This window comes from Saccoglossus kowalevskii, chromosome 11, assembly GCF_978046115.1.
Source record: "Saccoglossus kowalevskii chromosome 11, keSacKowa6.1, whole genome shotgun sequence".
In the NCBI taxonomy this organism is placed as follows: Eukaryota; Metazoa; Hemichordata; class Enteropneusta; family Harrimaniidae; genus Saccoglossus; species Saccoglossus kowalevskii.
This window is the reverse complement of record NC_140651.1, coordinates 33,789,201-33,811,476: the sequence shown is the minus strand read 5'-3', so window position 1 is coordinate 33,811,476 and position 22,276 is coordinate 33,789,201. Positions and strand designations below refer to the sequence as shown.

The 22,276-nt window shown below is 34.4% G+C and overlaps 2 protein-coding genes across 4 annotated transcripts in view; both read left to right on the top strand.

Moving 5' to 3' along the window:
• Positions 1 to 3,090, top strand: part of LOC102809465 (UBX domain-containing protein 11-like) — a 30,274-nt gene extending 27,184 nt beyond the window's left edge. For all 3 annotated transcript variants that reach the window (XM_085505133.1, XM_085505134.1, XM_085505132.1), the window contains exon 13: positions 1,510 to 3,090. In XM_085505133.1, coding sequence (XP_085361259.1) covers positions 1,510 to 1,645 — 136 coding nt within the window. In that variant the 3' untranslated portion in view covers positions 1,646 to 3,090. The remainder of the gene's footprint in view (positions 1 to 1,509) is intronic.
• A 9,647-nt stretch (positions 3,091 to 12,737) lies between these two features.
• On the top strand, positions 12,738 to 21,462 carry LOC100375204 (charged multivesicular body protein 2b-like). Its single transcript, XM_002731368.3, has 8 exons — positions 12,738 to 12,866; positions 13,399 to 13,490; positions 13,736 to 13,777; positions 14,408 to 14,509; positions 16,068 to 16,118; positions 17,944 to 18,046; positions 19,072 to 19,178; positions 21,269 to 21,462. The coding sequence occupies exons 1-8, from the start codon at positions 12,833 to 12,835 to the stop codon at positions 21,371 to 21,373; spliced, it is 636 nt and encodes a 211-aa protein (XP_002731414.1). The 5' UTR covers positions 12,738 to 12,832; the 3' UTR covers positions 21,374 to 21,462.
• Positions 21,463 to 22,276: the final 814 nt, after the last annotated feature.

Sequence of the window (22,276 nt, the reverse complement as noted above, 5' to 3'; positions counted from 1 at the left end):
TCCCCCCCCTAACCACCCCACTCTTTCCGTAGCGTTGGTCTAAGTCCTCGAGGCGGAGAGAAAGGAACCAGAGTGATTGACGGCTGCCTATGGTGCTGCCATGTGGCCTCGGTCACGTGGGTTCGTGACGTAAGGGGTAAAAGAATCTTGGGGTCATGGGGCTTCCCCTGACCTAGATTCTATCTCTCTGTCACAGACAGAATCACTGATTAATGCCTACAGTTCAAAATAGTCATTTTGACTGACCGGAGTCTATGGTGGGTATGAACTATGTGAATCGACGGGTTCGGAGAACCCTCGCCTAAATCAATGATAGGAAGAAGTAAATAAAATTATTGAGCAAGACATCATTAACAATTTATTATGATTATGATTTATAACAGTAATGTTATAAATTCTGATCCTAGCCTTAAAAGTCTCCGAAAAATTTAATTATTAAAAAAAGTCCATATGTATGGATAATTGTGAATGATGATACTTCTCTGTAACTCATAATTTCTTGTCTTTTACTACGAAGTATGTTTTGTTGAAACATGCCTTTTCAAAGCAAGCATGTGACCAATTATATGCAAATAAGATTGTCCTCACTGAGATCATTGTTATGTCTGCACCTAATTAGGTCCAATAAATACAAATCATGACAATATTTTTAGAAAATTAATTTGTAACCAAAACCATATATTATAATAACCCAGAAAAAGTGATATTCATGCCAAGTTAAATTAGTCTGTTCATTGCTGAGAAATTATTGTACAATTATCCATCTACCTTAGTATGGACACTCTACACACTACTGACAGTCCAGGAGACTGTTATATTTTGAATATCATTTATAATGGTTGTATAGTTATTGTACTGTACAAAATAAGGATCTGTACTAATTAACAAGAAAACAAATTTATTTAAATTAGTACAATTATGAATGATAACAACAACAGCACTCTGTAGTAATAATAATATGAGGTTATTACGAGTATACCTCAAAGTATGCATGAAGACAGTACAGTGGCAGTATCGACTGATGCACAGCGGAGGTCGATGTGACGGCATACTGTCTGAGTGCATACTTTGAGGTATACACGTAATAACCTTATTATTCCCCTTTTTTTCCTTCCAAGGATACATCATGTGACTGCCAAAATCCAAAAAGTTTAGAACAGAATCAGTCAAACCCTGGTGGCAGCCATGTTTGTTTTTATTATTAGAGGGCACTTACACACGTAATCATTCCATATTTGGAATTCGCATTTCCTTATTTGTAGGATGAATGAATACCCCGTAAAATCGCACAAAATTATGGCACACCGTAACTTATAGCATTACGGTGACAGATGTAAAATAATAATCTTTATTGCATAAGAAAATTACAATGGATTACTGGAAAATAGCATGACTGAAAAATGAATACTTTTGCCCAACTAAACACATACTACATTAGTCATACATAGTAAGATAGATTTCACTGATTACATCTCAGCCATGATCTGATATACTTATATTTTATTTCAGAACAAAAGATGCAGCAGGTTATGATATTTTAACAACATTTCCAAATAAAGTATATTGCAATGAGATGGCAACGCTGGAAGAATGTGGACTTACACCAAATGCTACATTGCACTTAAGACCCATTAAAAAGAGATAACTCTAATGCTTTACATCTGAACTCTGTGTATATCACACTCATTGCTTTGACCGATCTTTTAACAAGTACAAGTTGTAAATAATCCACAGAGCTGTGTGCAGTTTGACAGATTTATTTTTATAAAGGATTTTTAGAAAGTATTGTGAAACACTATGATGTCCCGAAGATGTGTTTTTTTAATTATGAGTCTGATTACTCAGATTTACAGCATTTTATGATTTCAAGATGGCTGTCGAATATTGGGAAAATGTTTTATCATGTACTTGATGTGACCTGTTTGTAGTTCTCACATTACCTGTCTAGTTGTTGGTAAATTATCATTCCAGTAAGGGACATAGTCTCACTGGAAATATCTCAAACATTTTTGAAATGTGCAGTCTATACAAAATAGGAAAGAACATTTGTCATTTGCATACAAAGTAGTGAAGAACATTTGTCATTTGTGTACAAAATAGTAAAGAACATTTGTCATTTGCATACAAGGTATGAAAGAACAGTTGTCATTTGCATACAAGGTATGAAAGAACAGTTGTCATTTGCATACAAGGTATGAAAGAACAGTTGTCATTTGCATACAAGGTATGAAAGAACAGTTGTCATTTGCATACAAAATAGTAAAGAACATTTGTCATTTGCATACAAATTAGTAAAGAACATTTCATGTAAAATAGTAAAGAACATTTATCATTTGCATACAAAGCAGGAAAGAACATTTGTCATTTGCATACAAAATAGTAAAGAACATTTGTCATTTGCATACAAAGTAGTGAAGAACATTTGTCATTTGCATACAAAATAGGAATGAACAGTTGTCATTTGCATACAAAATAGTAAAAATCATTTGTCATTTGCATACAAAATAGTAAAGAACAGTTGTCATTTGCATACAAAATAGTAAAGAACAGTTTCATTTGCATACAAAATAGTAAAGAACATTTGTCATTTGCATACAAAGCAGGAAAGAACATTTGTCATTTGCATACAAAGTAGTGAAGAACATTTGTCATTTGTGTACAAAATAGTAAAGAACATTTGTCATTTGCATACAAGGTATGAAAGAACAGTTGTCATTTGCATACAAAGTAGGAAAGAACAGTTGTCATTTGCATACAAAATAGTAAAAATCATTTGTCATTTGCATACAAAATAGTAAAGAACAGTTGTCATTTGCATATAAAATAGGAAAGAACAGTTGTCATTTGCATACAAAATAGTAAAGAACAGTTGTCATTTGCATATAAAATAGGAAAGAACTTTTGTCATTTGCATATAAAATAGTAAAGAACAGTTGTCATTTGCATATAAAATAGTAAAGAACTTTTGTCATTTGCATACAAAATAATAAAGAACAGTTGTCATTTGCATATAAAATAGGAAAGAACAGTTGTCATTTGCATACAAAATAGTAAAGAACAGTTGTCATTTGCATACAAAAAAGGAAAGAACAGTTGTCATTTACATACAAAATAGTGAAGAACAGTTGTCATTTGCATACAAAATAGTAAAGAACAGTTGTCATTTGCATATAAAATAGTAAAGAACATTTGTCATTTGCATACAAAATACTGTAGAATACTTCATTTTCGCTTGGAATTTATTTTCGCTATTTTCGCTGAATGGATGATTCCGTGAAAATAAAATCCAGCGAATATACTTTTTTTCCTATATTTCACATTAAATTCATCAAAAATCAGTGAAAATAAGTTCCATACAAAACACCCAAAAAGCCTTTTCAGCGAAAATTAATTCCAGCGAAAATAAAGAATTCCACAGTAGTAAAGAACAGTTGTCATTTGCATACAAAAAAGGAAAGAACATTTGCATATAAAATAGGAAAGAACAGTTGTCATTTGCATACAAAATAGGAAAGAACATTTGCATATAAAATAGTAAAGAACATTTGTCATTTGCATACAAAATAGGAAAGAACAGTTGTCATTTGCATACAAAATAGGAAAGAACAGTTGTCATTTGCATACAAAAAAGGAAAGAACATTTGCATATAAAAAAGGAAAGAACAGTTGTCATTTGCATATAAAATAGTAAAGAACAGTTGTCATTTGCATATAACATAGGAAAGAACAGTTGTCATTTGCATACAAAGTAGGAAAGAACATTTGTCATTTGCATACAAAATAGTAAAGAACAGTTGTCATTTGCATACAAAAAGGAAAGAACATTTGCATATAAAATAGGAAAGAACATTTGTCATTTGCATATAAAAAAGGAAAGAACATTTGCATATAAAATAGGAAAGAACAGTTGTCATTTGCATACAAAAAAGGAAAGAACATTTGCATACAAAATAGTAAAGAACATTTGTCATTTGCATGCAAAGTAGGAAAGAATCTTCCAATGAGATGAAAATTTGCATGTAAGAATAATCCATGACTATTAAACAAATTCAATAAATGTGAATATGAACTTATTCATTCCCCAAAACAATAGTATTGAGATAGAAATGTGGTGTTCAGCTTTGAAAAATTCTTTAGTGACATATAGTGTGACAAATATTTGTGAAAAGTATAGACTTTGATGAAACGACAAAAAATGATTAAGAAGAAAATATGTTCAAATTCATTTGGAAAGTCAAAAAAATGGTTTGAAAAATGTTCGATGGCAAGTTAAAAACAAGTCATGAAAGTAATGTTGATAGTCAGAGCAGTTGCAAAATCGCAAATGTGGTTAGAAAGTCAAATATTTATGCTTAAAATATGAGAAAGTTGTTGAAAATATAAGCTGGAAGTTAAAATGTTTATTAGAAGATCGAATTGATCGTTTTGAAAGTCGAAGGAAGTTCGTTGCAGAATTGTGAAAATTAGTTTGGAAGGTTGGAAAAGTTAGCTATAATAGTTGGAAAGTCGAAAATGTTGGTTGGAAAGCTATGATAATTATAGCAGGCCAGTCGGTGTAGAAAGTTAGTCAGAAAGTTGCAAATGTTGGTTTGAACGTTGAAAAATATGATTTGAAACTCGAGGAACATTCAGGTGAAAGCCAAAAAAGTTGGTTGCAAAGTCGTTGGTTGGTTAGTAAAAAAAATGTCGAAGAATGTCGGGTTAGAAAGTTCGGAACAGTTAGTTGAAAAGTTGGTTGGATAGTCGTAAATTTGGTTGAAAAGTCGAACATAAGTTGTCCTAATAAAATTTGCTGGAAAATCAAAATTTGGTTTGAATGCTGTATAAATTAATTTCTAAATCGAGAAATATGTATGGAAAGTCAAAAAAGTGGGTTAACAAGTCGTAGACGTTGGTTGGAAAGTCGAAAACATTGATTAGAAAGTCACAAATGTTGGTTCAAAAGGTTGGTTGAAATGTCAAGAACATTGGTAGGAAAGTTGAAAATGATTACTTAAAATATGAAAAAATAGCCAGGAGGTCAAAAATGTTTGTTGGATAATCGAAAATGGGTAGTCAGTTAACAAAGTTCGCTGAAAATTAATTGGAAAGTTGTTAATACAGTTGGCTAGGAAGTCGAAAAGTTGATAGGAAAGCGGTGAAAAATAGTTTTCTAAGAAATGTGGTTCAAATGTTAATACCTTTGGTTGGAGAGTCTGGAAAGTAAAAAAAATTGGTTGGTAAGTTGGTCAGTAAGACGAAGGGAAAAGTGGTTAAAAATAACTTGGACTGGTAAAATCTGCACATGTTTGGGGTGATTATTCAATTGAATTAATTAGCATTATGTAAAGCGTAACATTCAATCGAGTCATTGTAATCGTCTTCCTCTGTACTGGGAATATTTGCGTTGACGACGACGGGATACGAACTGGTAATTTTCTATCTTCTATTGTACTTCATGGCTCATAATACAACAATTATTGTGTTTACCAGTAAGTTGTATATATTTATGTGTTGACTGTTTTCGTAAGCATTTATTAGAAGGCTTGACAGGGGTAGGTTTGGAAACTGTAATTTTCCTTTTTCGATATAAAAAGCTTTGTATTACAGTGCTGCTTTTACCCCTACTGTAATACAAAGCTTTTTATATCGAATTTTTATTTTAAATCTATTTATATGTAACAATTCTCTCCATATTTTATTAGCTTATTTAAAGTATGTGACTAATTATGGATTCGAACCTGCAACTTCTTACGGTCTCTATTTCAATCTACAGTAATCCAATTAATACCATAATACTAACCCGACTCTTAGTCGTAGAGGGCTCCGCTGGATTTTCATAAGCCTTAATCATATTTAAGTGAAAATATTAGAATAGTTGTCACATGAGTTAATATTGCTGGTTATCTCATTTTATTTATAATATGTATTGCTTACATTACACCAATAGGTTGGTTACAGTATACAAATGAATTGCCTCTCCAGGTGCTGAGCGACGGGCTGAATTCCTTCCCATTGATGATTTTAATCCCAATGTAGTTTTATTCTTACGTGAATTTTACTTGATTTGTGTAAGACCACTAACTTAAAAATTAGTATTGGGAGATTTACTTTCCTGTCTGAGAATGGATGGGGACAGTGTGGTATTATTTTTATTGTGTGATATTCTAAATTTAATTTCAGATATGTACGCAAATAGCATTTATATTTACAGTAGAAATCACATACCTAACCACAGTTTTGGTAATCAACCAGATATTGAGTGTAATAGTAATAACCATGATACTAGTACTAATGTAGTTTGTAATAAGTGATTTAAAAAATCATTGCACAGGGGATAATAATAATTCCATCACTGCGGGGAAAATTGTCGCTCACAATTTACCTAAACTTCAGTGCTATGTATGGAAGTAAGTAAAACTACTAAACATAAATCAAGGTCACATGGCTGCGGGATACAGATCATAATCAGTTGAAAGCTCGTATAAAACAGCTACTTAATGTTCATAAACGAATACACCGTCGGCATCAACACATTCAAAGAGTTCAAATAAGATCAATGCCAATACTGTCGGAGATTCATAATATATATTTGTATTTGTTTAATATTACTAAGAATTATAACTACTATTCTTATTAACTACCGTTATAGTAGTTAATTCGTATGAATGATTCTTCTTTACTAATCATCTTACTCGTTATTGTATCCCTTTTCTTCCCACGCAATTTGTACATTTGTATTTGCCTATATAAAATGTTATTTTCAGATATTAGAGGGTTTTTTATGTGTAAACTGTTAGTATGTCAGTTGGTTACTAAGCAATAAACCATACCATGTTTTTGCTTCCACATTTTGTCTGTTGTTATATTCCGTTATCGAACATTCCCGAAAGTACGTATTCTATTGCCCACTAATATTGTGACCTATTGAGGCATAAAAAGACACATCGTGATCTTCACAGACAAACAAAATCTGACAACAGATTCAAAATCTAAACATTCCTAGTCATTGTTTAGACCTCATACTCCGGGGTGTCCCAAATTATATTTCACTTCAAAAATGGTTCGAGTATTTCCAGTCTTATTTAACACACAAGGACATTTCAATAATCACTCTAAAATTTGATAAAATAAAATAAAATAAAATAAAATTTGATAAAATAAAATAAAATAAAATAAAATAAAATAAAATAAAATAAAATAAAATAAAATAAAATAAAATAAAATAAAATAAAATAAAATAAAATAAAATAAAATAAAATAAAATAAAATAAAAGAATTTCGGTAATTCGGCTTTTGCCATTTATACACTCCCATAAAACATTATTTTATTGAAAAAAACAAACAAAAACAACTAAACAAGGAACTGTATGCAAGTCTAGCGCAACTCTTTGTGACATTTTCCAAACCTTTGAGTTTGTGGTATTGGGGAACTGTGGATGATTATAGAGGCATTACATTGATTCTCACCATTGGGAAGATATTCTGCAATATTACGTACACCCGAATTTGTTAGATATCCGTTAGTAGAAGTACAGTACGGGTTCCATATAAAACGCCAGTAAGTTGATAACATTTTCACATTACTAGTTGGAATATTTATCTAAACATAAAAGTCACCTGTCCTGCACTTTTGTTAGTTTAAAAAAACAAAATCAACTTTTGAATGAATTGACCATAAGGCAATGTTCTATAAACAACTGAAATTCAAAAAAGCAATATGTTTTGGCATATATGGCATATATATATGTACGACAGTATGAAGTCGTGAGTAAAAACACGCATAGTCAACGAGTTTTTCAATTGTACACACGGTGTAAAGCAGGGCTCCACATTGTCCACACGGTGTAAAGCAGGGCTCCACATTGCCCACACGGTGTAAAGCAGGGCTCCACATTGTCCACACGGTGTAAATCAGGGCTCCACATTGTCCACACGGTGTAAAGCAGGGCTCCACATTGTCCACACGGTGTAAAGCAGGGCTCCACATTGTCCACACGGTGTAAAGCAGGGCTCCACATTGTCCACACGGTGTAAAGCAGGGCTCCACATTGTACACACGGTGTAAAGCAGGGCTCCACATTGTCCACACGGTGTAAAGCAGGGCTCCACATTGTCCACACGGTGTAAAGCAGGGCTCCACATTGTCCACATGGTGTAAAGCAGGGCTCCACATTGTACACACGGTGTAAAGCAGGGCTCCACATTGTCCACACGGTGTAAAGCAGGGCTCCACATTGTCCACACGGTGTAAAGCAGGGCTCCACATTGTCCACACGGTGTAAAGCAGGGCTCCACATTGTCCACACGGTGTAAAGCAGGGCTCCACATTGTCCACACGGTGTAAAGCAGGGCTCCACATTGTCCACACGGTGTAAAGCAGGGCTCCACATTGTCCACACGGTGTAAAGCAGGGCTCCACATTGTCCACACGGTGTAAAGCAGGGCTCCACATTGTACACACGGTGTAAAGCAGGGCTCCACATTGTCCACACGGTGTAAAGCAGGGCTCCACATTGTCCACACGGTGTAAAGCAGGGCTCCACATTGTCCACACGGTGTAAAGCAGGGCTCCACATTGTCCACACGGTGTAAAGCAGGGCTCCACATTGTCCACACGGTGTAAAGCAGGGCTCCACATTGTCCACACGGTGTAAAGCAGGGCTCCACATTGTCCACACGGTGTAAAGCAGGGCTCCACATTGTCCACACGGTGTAAAGCAGGGCTCCACATTGTCCACACGGTGTAAAGCAGGGCTCCACATTGTCCACCTATCAATTAACAAAATATTGATTACATGCTTCAGACTGGTATCTGTAGCGGGTCTATGTGGCGTTATTAAAATTCATATCTGCTTTATATTGGTGACTTGGCCATACAATTAGCGGCTTAACAAACTGTGTATACATTGTAAAAAATATTGTATTTAGCAAATACATATTTTAAGGTAAAAATAATGAAAAATGGATCTCAGATGAAAGTCGAATTGAGATTATCTTGTACCGATCCATGGTATTAAATCCATCGCATTTTGTTTCAGTAGTTTGTCTTTAGATATTTGACTCTGAAGTTAATCCAATTCTCATGTATAGTAGTGAGGTATTCACCGCACACATTTACATTGACACGCATTATTTGCCTAAACGTATGAATAGTGAGAACACTACTTACATTAAAGTTTGTTAAAATAATCAGTTTGAAATGGCTGAGAAAGGTTAACATTGCGGACATATGAGGAAAAGGAGTTATTTCTTGGTTTCTGTTTCCGTTTCGGTTGGGTAATTAACATTTCATTATTTTTTTAAATTAAAGAATCAATATAATAATAATAATAATAATAACTTTATTTAATTAAGCGCAACAATTCCAACATATGAAGATCAAAGGCGGTGATACAATAAACAATCAGTCAAATATTAAAAGCACATTTAAATAAGTGCGTTTTCAGTCTGGATTTAAAAATGTCTACTGAAGGACTAGAACGAACAGACAGAGGTAATTCATTAAAAAGTTTAGGACCTAAATTTTCAAAAGCACGGTCTTTGTATAACACCTTGGACTTTTTACTACACACCTGACGAGTTTTAATAAGAAACTTCGATTCAGATCTTAAACTACGACTAGGTACATAAAATTCGATTCTTTCACATAGATAATTTGGGGCAAAACAATACAAAGATATATACACTAGTAAAAGTAATTTGAAATTGATTCTTTGTACAAGTATTTCCAGTCTTATTTAACACACAAGGACATTTCAATAATCACTCTAAAATTTGATAAAATAAAATAAAATAAAATAAAATAAAAGAATTTCGGTAATTCGGCTTTTGCCATTTATACACTCCCATAAAACATTATTTTATTGAAAAAAACAAACAAAAACAACTAAACAAGGAACTGTATGCAAGTCTAGCGCAACTCTTTGTGACATTTTCCAAACCTTTGAGTTTGTGGTATTGGGGAACTGTGGATGATTATAGAGGCATTACATTGATTCTCACCATTGGGAAGATATTCTGCAATATTACGTACACCCGAATTTGTTAGATATCCGTTAGTAGAAGTACAGTACGGGTTCCATATAAAACGCCAGTAAGTTGATAACATTTTCACATTACTAGTTGGAATATTTATCTAAACATAAAAGTCACCTGTCCTGCACTTTTGTTAGTTTAAAAAAACAAAATCAACTTTTGAATGAATTGACCATAAGGCAATGTTCTATAAACAACTGAAATTCAAAAAAGCAATATGTTTTGGCATATATGGCATATATATATGTACGACAGTATGAAGTCGTGAGTAAAAACACGCATAGTCAACGAGGTTTTCAATTGTCCACACGGTGTAAAGCAGGGCTCCACATTGTCCACACGGTGTAAAGCAGGGCTCCACATTGTCCACACGGTGTAAAGCAGGGCTCCACATTGTCCACACGGTGTAAAGCAGGGCTCCACATTGTCCACACGGTGTAAAGCAGGGCTCCACATTGTCCACACGGTGTAAAGCAGGGCTCCACATTGTCCACACGGTGTAAAGCAGGGCTCCACATTGTCCACACGGTGTAAAGCAGGGCTCCACATTGTCCACACGGTGTAAAGCAGGGCTCCACATTGTACACACGGTGTAAAGCAGGGCTCCACATTGTACACACGGTGTAAAGCAGGGCTCCACATTGTCCACACGGTGTAAAGCAGGGCTCCACATTGTCCACACGGTGTAAAGCAGGGCTCCACATTGTCCACACGGTGTAAAGCAGGGCTCCACATTGTCCACACGGTGTAAAGCAGGGCTCCACATTGTCCACACGGTGTAAAGCAGGGCTCCACATTGTCCACACGGTGTAAAGCAGGGCTCCACATTGTCCACAAGGTGTAAAGCAGGGCTCCACATTGTCCACACGGTGTAAAGCAGGGCTCCACATTGTCCACACGGTGTAAAGCAGGGCTCCACATTGTCCACAAGGTGTAAAGCAGGGCTCCACATTGTCCACACGGTGTAAAGCAGGGCTCCACATTGTCCACACGGTGTAAAGCAGGGCTCCACATTGTCCACACGGTGTAAAGCAGGGCTCCACATTGTCCACACGGTGTAAAGCAGGGCTCCACATTGTCCACACGGTGTAAAGCAGGGCTCCACATTGTCCACCTATCAATTAACAAAATATTGATTACATGCTTCAGACTGGTATCTGTAGCGGGTCTATGTGGCGTTATTAAAATTCATATCTGCTTTATATTGGTGACTTGGCCATACAATTAGCGGCTTAACAAACTGTGTATACATTGTAAAAAATATTGTATTTAGCAAATACATATTTTAAGGTAAAAATAATGAAAAATGGATCTCAGATGAAAGTCGAATTGAGATTATCTTGTACCGATCCATGGTATTAAATCCATCGCATTTTGTTTCAGTAGTTTGTCTTTAGATATTTGACTCTGAAGTTAATCCAATTCTCATGCATAGTAGTGAGGTATTCACCGCACACATTTACATTGACACGCATTATTTGCCTAAACGTATGAATAGTGAGAACACTACTTACATTAAAGTTTGTTAAAATAATCAGTTTGAAATGGCTGAGAAAGGTTAACATTGCGGACATATGAGGAAAAGGAGTTATTTCTTGGTTTCTGTTTCCGTTTCGGTTGGGTAATTAACATTTCATTATTTTTTTAAATTAAAGAATCAATATAATAATAATAATAATAACTTTATTTAATTAAGCGCAACAATTCCAACATATGAAGATCAAAGGCGCTGATACAATAAACAATCAATCAAATATATTAAAAGCACATTTAAATAAGTGCGTTTTCAGTCTGGATTTAAAAATGTCTACTGAAGGACTAGAACGAACAGACAGAGGTAATTCATTAAAAAGTTTAGGACCTAAATTTTCAAAAGCACGGTCTTTGTATAACACCTTGGACTTTTTACTACACACCTGACGAGTTTTAATAAGAAACTTCGATTCAGATCTTAAACTACGACTAGGTACATACAATTCGATTCATTCACATAGATAATTTGGGGCAAAACCATACAAAGATTTATACACTAGTAAAAGTAATTTGAAATTGATTCTTTGTACAACTGGTAACCAATGAAGTTTAATAAAAAATGTCTGTAATGTGGTCATATTTTCGAGCACGAGTGACAAGGCGGGCTGCTGGACGAGATCATGTCATTTTTATTCTTGTTGTTTGATATTGTATATTCTGATGAATAAGTTGGACTATCATTTATCGTAACTTTAAAACGCTGTTCTCGTAGCACGCATTTGAGTTTTAGATCGATGAAACAATCACATTTTTGGAAACGCGTTTGCAGTGTTTTTTTTTAGTTCGTACAACATACATTGCACATGCGTATTTAGTGGTTTTAAATTATATTTTCAAATTAGTGGACAGTTTTGTGTGTCCTGTAAAAGCAACATTTTAAATTCATGATAAATATTGAACAATATTACAATATATGTATGCACTCAACACTGTACTGAAAGCCTGTTATCATTTTTAAAATTAGATTTATATTCCTTTCACAAGTACAGACTTATTTTAGAAAACATTTAATTGTAATACGACAACGGATGTAAGTGATATTGAGACACATAATTGGCACATAATGGCGCCAACATTTATTCATTCACAAAACGAACGAAGACCATATGCTGCCTACAAGGGCGCTGTTGCAGAACAACGGTCGTATTCCCCAAAGCGAGGCTGCTATATTTACTTCCGGCTTTTCTGTTCACTGGCGATGACGAGTTACACAGTCATCGTCACATGAATATAACTTAAAATAACTTTTCGGATTGCTTAGAATTTAAAAATAATCGTGAATATGTCGCTCTTCTCTAAGAAACCAACAGCTAAAGGTAAGAAAATTTAGTTTGTTTATCAGTTTCTTTACGCCTGTCTTACTGTACATTCTTGTTGACCGTTCATGAGACTGGATTGAAGCGAAGGCTTCTACATGTTCAGTTCAAGTGCATGGGCACGGTATACTCCGATTCCTATTAACCGTGTTTGTGGACCTTCGCGGGAGCGTAAAGCACCGTGGAGAAGCTCCACTACTGTTCCTTACACAAATGATCTTTGTAAATGTTACCCATATCCACCTAATATCGCGAGATCTATTGACTAAGTACCCATACACATCGTACTGCACAAAGATATTATTTATTAAAGAGTTCCTAGCTGTGAGGTGAATTTGTGTCATAAGTTACGCATTTTGGAAAGCATAATAATTGTAATATCATGGCCGAGGTCCTAAACCCATATTTATAAATGGGTATTCCCGATAACATGACTGGGAAATTATGGTAAAATGGCTGGGAAGCCTGAGTGTGCTACAACTTTGATATCTGAAGATTCTAACCTTTTTTAAAAATTTATTTGTGTTTGTAGAAGTACTGCGTGAGAATGACAGACAAATGAGGAGAACTCACAGAGATCTAGACAGAGACAGGGCTAAGTTAGAGAGACAAGAAAAATTATTGGTGAGTTATTCAGTAATACATGCATAATGAGCTTCACACTTTTCTTCATGTAAGTTAATTTCATTTACACTATTTCTACTTTTCATCTACATGTTAATCAAATGAAAAAGTTTATCTACACAAATGAAAATGTTATTTCATTGAAACATTTGATAACTGATTGATAATCAATAAATGTTGTGATCATATAAAGGGATATCTGATGACATGATTAGGTACTAAACATGATGTGTTTGTTTCATCAGGAAATGGAGATAAAGAAGGCAGCAAAACAAGGCAATAGACAGGTAACACTATTTCAGTAGGCATGATTACCAAAGTCATTTTGAAATAATATAACATACATTATTTTTTGTGGATATTGTTGACTGAAAAAGTATATCATTTGAATATTTTCAGAAACTGTCATACTACAACCAATGACAGGCTATTGTTTCTCTGACATATACAAACATTGAGTAAATACGATAGTAACTTTATTGCGTCCTTAGAAAAACAGTGTTTCTATCAGTTTATAGCAATAAAGATGTAATACAAACAACAGATAATGATACAAAATAAAAAAAAAAGAAAATTAATTCCGTGCAAGGAAGAATAAATTTATGAATTGATGATTATATTTTTGTTAGTACTTTCCATTAAGTATATAAATTGTGTGATCTCAGATGAAAATACAATGTTTGAAACATATCAGTTCAATGCTTTTGGTATTTAGGGAACATCATAAGAAAGTGTATTTCGCCTTCTATATGCTGAAGAGAGCATTGACTGCAGATTCTATTTTCTATTAGAGTATTCTTATCCTTTTCTATTACCAGGTTAAGGTTACTTGAATTGTTCTGAATCTAGAAACAGAAATATACATCCATGTATACATTACTTTATAAGTCATTGTAAATAATATGTTACGATTGCAGGCTGCCACCACATTAGCTAAGCAGTTAGTAGCCCTTAGAAAGCAGAAAACGAAAAATGTTGCTGTTGGTTCAAAAATAACCTCAATTAACTCACAAACCAAGGTAAGATAGAATCCATAATATTTTTTCAACCAGTGTCACTCGCCATGGTAATTTCAGTCGCTTCCTTCGTAAAACTGATGTGTTCTAAACGTTGTTATAATATTGATCAACAATTACATTGCTGCAATTCATTTCACTAAAGTAATATTGGCGTTCAGCGTGATAATAGTTTATTCAGCATGTATCTGCATCAGTAGTACCGGTATGTTGTGGATCAAATGAAATTTCTGTAGTATCCGAGAAGATAACAAATTTTCTCTTAATCTGTTTTTTGGGGAATAACAGCCTGTCAAAATGTATATATTTTCCATCATCATGTTTGCAGTGAATCAGAGCAGTAAAAGGAAATTTTTTCATATTGGAGGAACAATGAGCAATGATCTTGTAATGCTCATCGCAGTGATGGCAGTATTGATGTCACACCAAGTGGGGTAAAAACAAGATTTTTTTTTAAGGTCTGGAAAGTCTTTGAGTTGTTTTTAAATTACAGGAAAATCAAAAAATCCTTGAAAAGTCTTAAAATTTCTTCATAGTTATTACTGGGTAACGAGCATAGAGTGTTTTCTACCCCAGTTACGACAAGTGTCAGCAGTGATTGCTATCCCTGAGCCCGAATGAAAGGTCAAAATGTCTTAGAAAAATGCAAGAAAGTTCTGGAAAAGTCTTGGAAATCATTTGGCTCATGGTGCTATGGACCCTGGGTAAACATGTTCATACAAGAGCTGGGGTACAGTATTTATTTTCAAGTGAAATGACGATAATGTCATGTATTTTGTTTGATATTGAATTAGATTTAATTGTACTGGGAATTGCATGTTTATAATTCATAAAAACATCCAATAAATAAAAAATCAGCATTTACGAGGTGGCTGATCACCCATCAACAAACAGGGTTTCTCACACTGAGCGTCCATATTGTTTTGATTGCATTTGTAAAATCAATAGCAGCAATGTACCAGGTAATTGTTGGTTGCTGCAATCTGACAACTATGTTTAAAACAAATCAATTTTACAAAGGAAGCAACTGTGACTGAGCAAATTGCACACATATATCAATTCATATTCACCCAATCTATTCTATTCTATTTAAACACAGTAGAAAATGGGTCAAAACTACAAAAGCAAAATAACTCAAAAAAGACCAAAACCTATTATTAAATCTATAGAGAAAATTGTTATGAGGGTTATGACATCACAAAGTAAGCACAAGAACAGTAAAGTGTGTAAATCAATTGACAAGTAATGGAGGTTGATGAGATTGCGTTCCCAATTTATACTTCATGGTCTACTCATAATAACATTATTATTTTAATCGCAATTGCTTGGAGCAGAAGTCTCAAAAATGGTGAAAATTATTGTCACCTTCTTGCCGTGATTTTTTTTTTTTTTTTTACAAACATCAACCTTCTTGGAAATGCCACAGAAAAGTTGCATATTTGGAATTTACATTTCTTAATATGGGCAGTATGCAGATAGGATGTGTAATATATTGCAAAATTATGGCACATTGTGATACAATGCCATTTGTAAAATAATATTTTTTTTTTTAATTTACCAGGCAATGCAATCAAATATGAAGATGGCTGATGCTATGGCTAGCACTACCAAGGTAAATAGTCATTGCTCTATATACTACACTAGACTAGAATTTCATCAGCAAATAATAATCTCAATAATAACACTCCTTAAAACTTCCTGGTAATACCTTAGACAACAAGTGTAATAAATGAAGGATATCTCAAGATACCGTTGTTGTCCGAGTATAAACCCCTGTTCGAGTATAAGCTCCCCTCCAAATTTACAGCATTTTACAAAAAGTAATTTATCCAATTGTAAGGCCCCCCCCCCCCCTCCGGGGTCAGGCAAAATTATTTGGTATGTGAATAACGATTGTTTCCTTTCTGTGCTGGCCCCGAAAAGGGCCGTTAGATTTGTGTTTGAAATGCGTTCCCTGTAGTACCTGATTCTGCCGTAAATTCACACTGAGCAGTTTGTGTTTAAAAAAAAAAAAATGGGATCAAGAAATTGTCCAGGGCGATTTTTCGTCAGTTTTTAAAGTTGTTTTTTAAATATTTTGGCGTCATTTTTCGGACATTTCAATCTTTCCTGACACCTAAAATAGTCTATTTAAAAGCGTGTTTATTGTGACTATCAGTTAGCGTAAATGGGTAAGCTTTGTTTCGACAATGAGCTGTTATCACTGTAAACAATGTTAAATTATGCTACTAATGCTCAGTTTGTCTTTTGAAAACAACTATTTTTTGATTTGAAAAAAAAATCATGCCATTTTCCCATAAAAATTCAAGCCAAAAAATCGTACTATAACAACGGCAAATTTCTTCCGCGTTTAACATATTTAAATGAGCTTCGGTAATTTGAACATCCAGCATTTTTATTTGTTAATTACCGGTAGTGATTTGACCAATTAGGTCAACTCATGCAAGAGAAAGGACATGGCGGATACCCTACTGCATCAAGCGTATTTATGCGGCCGGAATCATTTGCTTATGATGAAACTAAGTTGAATTTTATTTGAAATTTATTCTTTGTACGTTATTATAATCACTGCTGAGTAATAATCAACATTTGTGAAACGCAGCATGACCAGATTGCTCAACTGTGATCATTTGCTGCTACGTAATGCAGTTGAGTTAGTTTTTATTTAAAACTTTGTTTAGAATATACTTTCGTTACCCCGAAATGTACAGACCAATATTCACGTGAAATGCAGGGTTGAATGCTGTTCCACTTATTAAACGCACTCACAAGTGATTAGTGATCCCGGGGCGTAACGGCCGATCCTCAAGTTAATTTGGACGATGCTAGTCGATGAAGACACTCTAGTATCGTACACAGGATGATTTGTTTATGAATAAATTAGCATAAATAATTGCTTGGGAGAAGTTTTAACTTTTATCCATTTATAAGCCTAATTTTTCGTCAACAAACCTCAAAGAAATATAAACCACCAACATTGTAAAATATCACTGTTGATTTGGTACTGCATATATTATGCAGTTCCCTCAGATTCAAGATTCAGTTTTAATCTTACTCTGTAGTGCTAAAATGGACTTGATGATGCTCATTAGAGTGTTCAATCAGTATTAACTTCACTTAATTTGGTTCAATTGAGCTAGATGCCTTCACTAAGCTAAACCATTGAAAATTACCAGTGTCATATTTATATGGCCCATGATGCTGTTAAAACGAAATACAGTGAAACCATAGTATGAACCTTGGCTAAACTAGACATGTGAACATGTGGCCACCCTACAGAATCATTGTATCAGTCAGTCTAGGCAGGTTTCACTGTATATCCATATGAATCAGTCATAATAATTGCAGTGTTCAGAGTCACTTCATTTCTATTTCCTGGTAATGGGCTTAATAAATAAACACTGAATTGGATACTTCATTACTGTATCTTTTTCCAGGTAATGGGCTCAATGAATAAACAGATGGATGCAAAACAGGTTTTAAAGACAATGCAAGACTTTGAAAAAGAATCCACAAAAATGGAAATGACAGAAGAAATGAGTAAGTAGACATTTCAAATATTTTCTTAATTCACTACATTTAAAAATCAAATGTCTCTCTAGAAATAATTTCACATGTAAGCAGTGTTAAATTGTAACAAAATAGTGACTGAAATACATCATAACAACCGTATAGACTATTACATTGGTCCATACACCATCTCCATATTTCCAGTCAGTGACTCATTTATCCATACTTTCATTATTTCCAGTCAATGACACATTTATCCATACTTTCATTATTCCCAGTCAATGACACATTTATCCATACTTTCATTATTTCCAGTCAATGACACATTTATCCATACTTTCATTATTTCCAGTCAATGACACATTTATCCATACTTTCATTATTCCCACTCAATGACACATTTATCCATACTTTCATTATTCCCAGTCAATGACACATTTATCCATACTTTCATTTTTATCAGTCAATGACACATTTATCCATACTTTCATTATTCTCAGTCAATGACACATTTATCCATACTTTCACTATTCCCAGTCAATGACACATTTATCCATACTTTCATTATTTCCAGTCAATGACACATTTATCCATACTTTCATTATTTCTAGTCAATGACACATTTATCCATACTTTCATTATTTCCAGTTAGTGACACATTTATCCATACTTTCATTATTCCCAGTCAATGACACATTTATCCATACTTTCATTATTCCCAGTCAATGACACATTTATCCATACTTTCATTATTATCAGTCAATGACACATTTATCCATACTTTCATTATTCTCAGTCAATGACACATTTATCCATACTTTCACTATTCCCAGTCAATGACACATTTATCCATACTTTCATTATTTCCAGTCAATGACACATTTATCCATACTTTCATTATTTCTAGTCAATGACACATTTATTCATACTTTCATTATTTCCAGTCAGTGACACATTTATCTATACTTTCATTATTTCCAGTCAATGACACATTTATCCATACTTTCATTATTTCCAGTCAATGACACATTTATCCATACTTTCATTATTTCCAGTCAATGACACATTAGATGAAGTATTTGATGAATCTGGTGATGAGGAGGAGCAGGACGCAATTGTCACACAAGTACTTGATGAGATTGGTATTGAGATATCTGGCAAGGTAGGATAGTCACAACGTAATGACAGGATTTCCTTTCAAACATGCATTAAACACATCACAGTCTGTAACAAATAAACATCAAGTGAAGTGCATGAGTGAACTAGGTTATGTGTTTGTCAGTGAGTGCCATATCCTTGAATGTCATTGAATACAGGTGTGCAATGAGTTGAAGCTAATAATTCAACCTTTGTGGTGGTTCCATTGAATAATGAATAAGTAACTCTAGAAAAAGGGTGAGTCTCCCCAAGTGTTATCATGGTTTAGTCTTGCATTCTGCAATCATAACAATTATAGCTGCATTTTCTAAGGTGGTACTATTAGTTAACACGTCATCTGCTGAAAGCCTCCATTGATAGCCAAGATGAATAGGGAAAAATTGCATCAACTGGCAATGTGTTAACTTTTTATGAGGCACAGAGAAAGACAGACTTTTTAGTCCCCGTTCGGACGTAGTTCGAAAACAGGGACTTATGTTTTGCCCTATGTGCGTCCGTGCGTGCGTCCGTGATCACCTGTATCTCGAACATGCATGGACCGATTAAGTTCAAACTTCACTCATACATCACATATTATATGGGACATATGCACATGCATTTTTTTCATGATCCGATTAACGATAGCCGAATAGCGGCCATTTTAAGGCCGAAAATGCATCAAAATCACACATTTTCACCATTCCGGACCCGGATCTCAGTTATGCATGGACGGATTTTGTTCAAATTTGGTACATACATTAAACATAATAGAACCTTGATGCACGTCATTTTTTTTTTGGATCGGGTTTGAAATGGCCGACTGGCGGCCATTTTGTTTTAAAGAATTCAGTTCTGGATCCGTATCTGAGACATGCTTGAATTGATCGAGTTCAAACTTCACATACACAAGGTACATCATGTCACAAATATGTGTGTGCATTTGTTTCATGATCTCATTAACGATAGCCAAATGGCGGCTGCTTTAAGGCCGAAAATGCATTGAAATCGCACATTTTCACCATTCCGGACCCGGATCTCAGTTATGCATGGACGGATTTCGTTCAAATTTGGTACATACATTAAACATAATAGGACCTTGATGCACGCCATTTTTTTTTTCGGATCAAGTTCGAAATGGCCGACTGGCGGCCATTTTGTTTTAAAGAATTCAGTTCTGGATTTGTATCCGAGACATGTCTGGATTGATCAAGTTCAAACTTCACACACACAAGGTACATCATGTCACAAATATGTATGTGCATTTGTTTCATGATCTCATTAATGATAGCCAAATGGCGGTCGCTTTATGGCCGAAAATGCATTGAAATCGCATATTTTCACCATTCCGAACCCGGATCTCAGTTATGCATGGACGGATTTCGTTCAAATTTGGTACATACATTAAACATAATAGGACCTTGATGCACGTCTATTTTTTTTCGGATCATGTTCGAAATGGCCGACTGGCGGCCATTTTCTTAAAGAATTCAGTTCTGGATCCTTATCAAAGACATGTCTGGATTGATCAAGTTCAAACTTCACACACACATGGTACATCATGTCACAAATAAATATGTGCATTTGTTTCATGATCCGCTTAACAATAGCGGAATGATGGCCATTTTAAGGCCGAAAATGCATTAAAATCATGTATTTTCACAATTCCGGAACCAGATCTCAGTCATGTATGGATGGATTTTGTTCAGATTTAGTACAATGTGTTGTACATATGCAGGTGCATTTCGGTCATGATCTGCTTTGAATGTATATGTCACTCAAATATGAACAGAACGGGGACGTGTCATTGACAATGACTTGTTTTGTTTTTTTCAGTCTTTGCATTAGTTGTTTATACATTCCAGTATGAACAATATTGTTGTAGTATAAGTGATTGCTTAAAGCAGCACTGGTGTGATAAGAATCCATTATTATATAATAACTTTGCTCCTTCCAACTGTATACCCATGAAAAACTATACTTTTGTTCACCTTATCATATGGACATAAGGAAAGAGAACTGTCATGGGTTTAGAGCAATTAACATACATACAATTAAATAATAGGTCACATGACTGAGTGGTATAATTTAATAATTGTTCTATGTGATAATTCACAGCTGGCAGGTGCCCCATCAGCAAACAGGGAAGCACTTCCTACAGGCAAATCAAAGGTCACAGATGAAGATTTGGAAGCACAGCTGGCAAGACTTATGAAAGAATAGTTAGAAAAAAAAAAGGATAATTTATTGATCATATTCACCACTGGGTGGCAGTATTCATTTTCTGTGACAAACTTTGCTGAGAAAGATTGTAGATTCATGAAACGACTGTATGCTTCACAGAATCAAACATTTCTATATTCTGATACAAGCAAAGCCTCTTGTTACAAAGCTTAGAAATTTAAATAATTTAAATTTAAATAATTGCGATGAAAACTGACGTATAGTGAATTTCACATTAGTGGCACATAGTGTTGATGTTTATTTCTCTGTTTACTAGAATTCAACTCATTGCCAACATTGTAAATTTATGTCAACAAACAGATTTAGTAGATTTCAGGTGAACTTGAGTATGACATGGGAAAAGCATAGGGTATGTGAATAGACAGAAACAGTGCAACTTTTATTTAAACATTAAAACAGATGTGGTGGTCCTGAAAAGGTCTGTTTGGTTTATGTGGTCACTCTCTTAAATAAGCAATGAATCTTGATACAAAATAAAATACCCCAGACACCACTAATGATAATAACACCAATGTGTGCTCCTTACAAAACAGTGTGTCTAATAATGTCCTACTTGGATTAAAAGCAAAGTGGCCACTGATATGAAATAAACTATAATATTGAGCCAATCAAAATTTGTCAGTCTATAGTATACTAATTGTTTTTATGTAATACAATATTTATATCACATAATTGTACACGTCAAATGTAGATTCATCATTTAAACAGTTCATCTGGTATTTTTTTACAATGAATGAAAAATGTTTTCATAATGTTATTATAAATATATTACTATCTTATGTGGGGTAGTATTTTACTTTAATCCTTCACCAAATCACCTAGCTACATTGTACACGTCTTCCACAACTGAGTTCATAGATTTGAGTTGTGCACACAGTATTT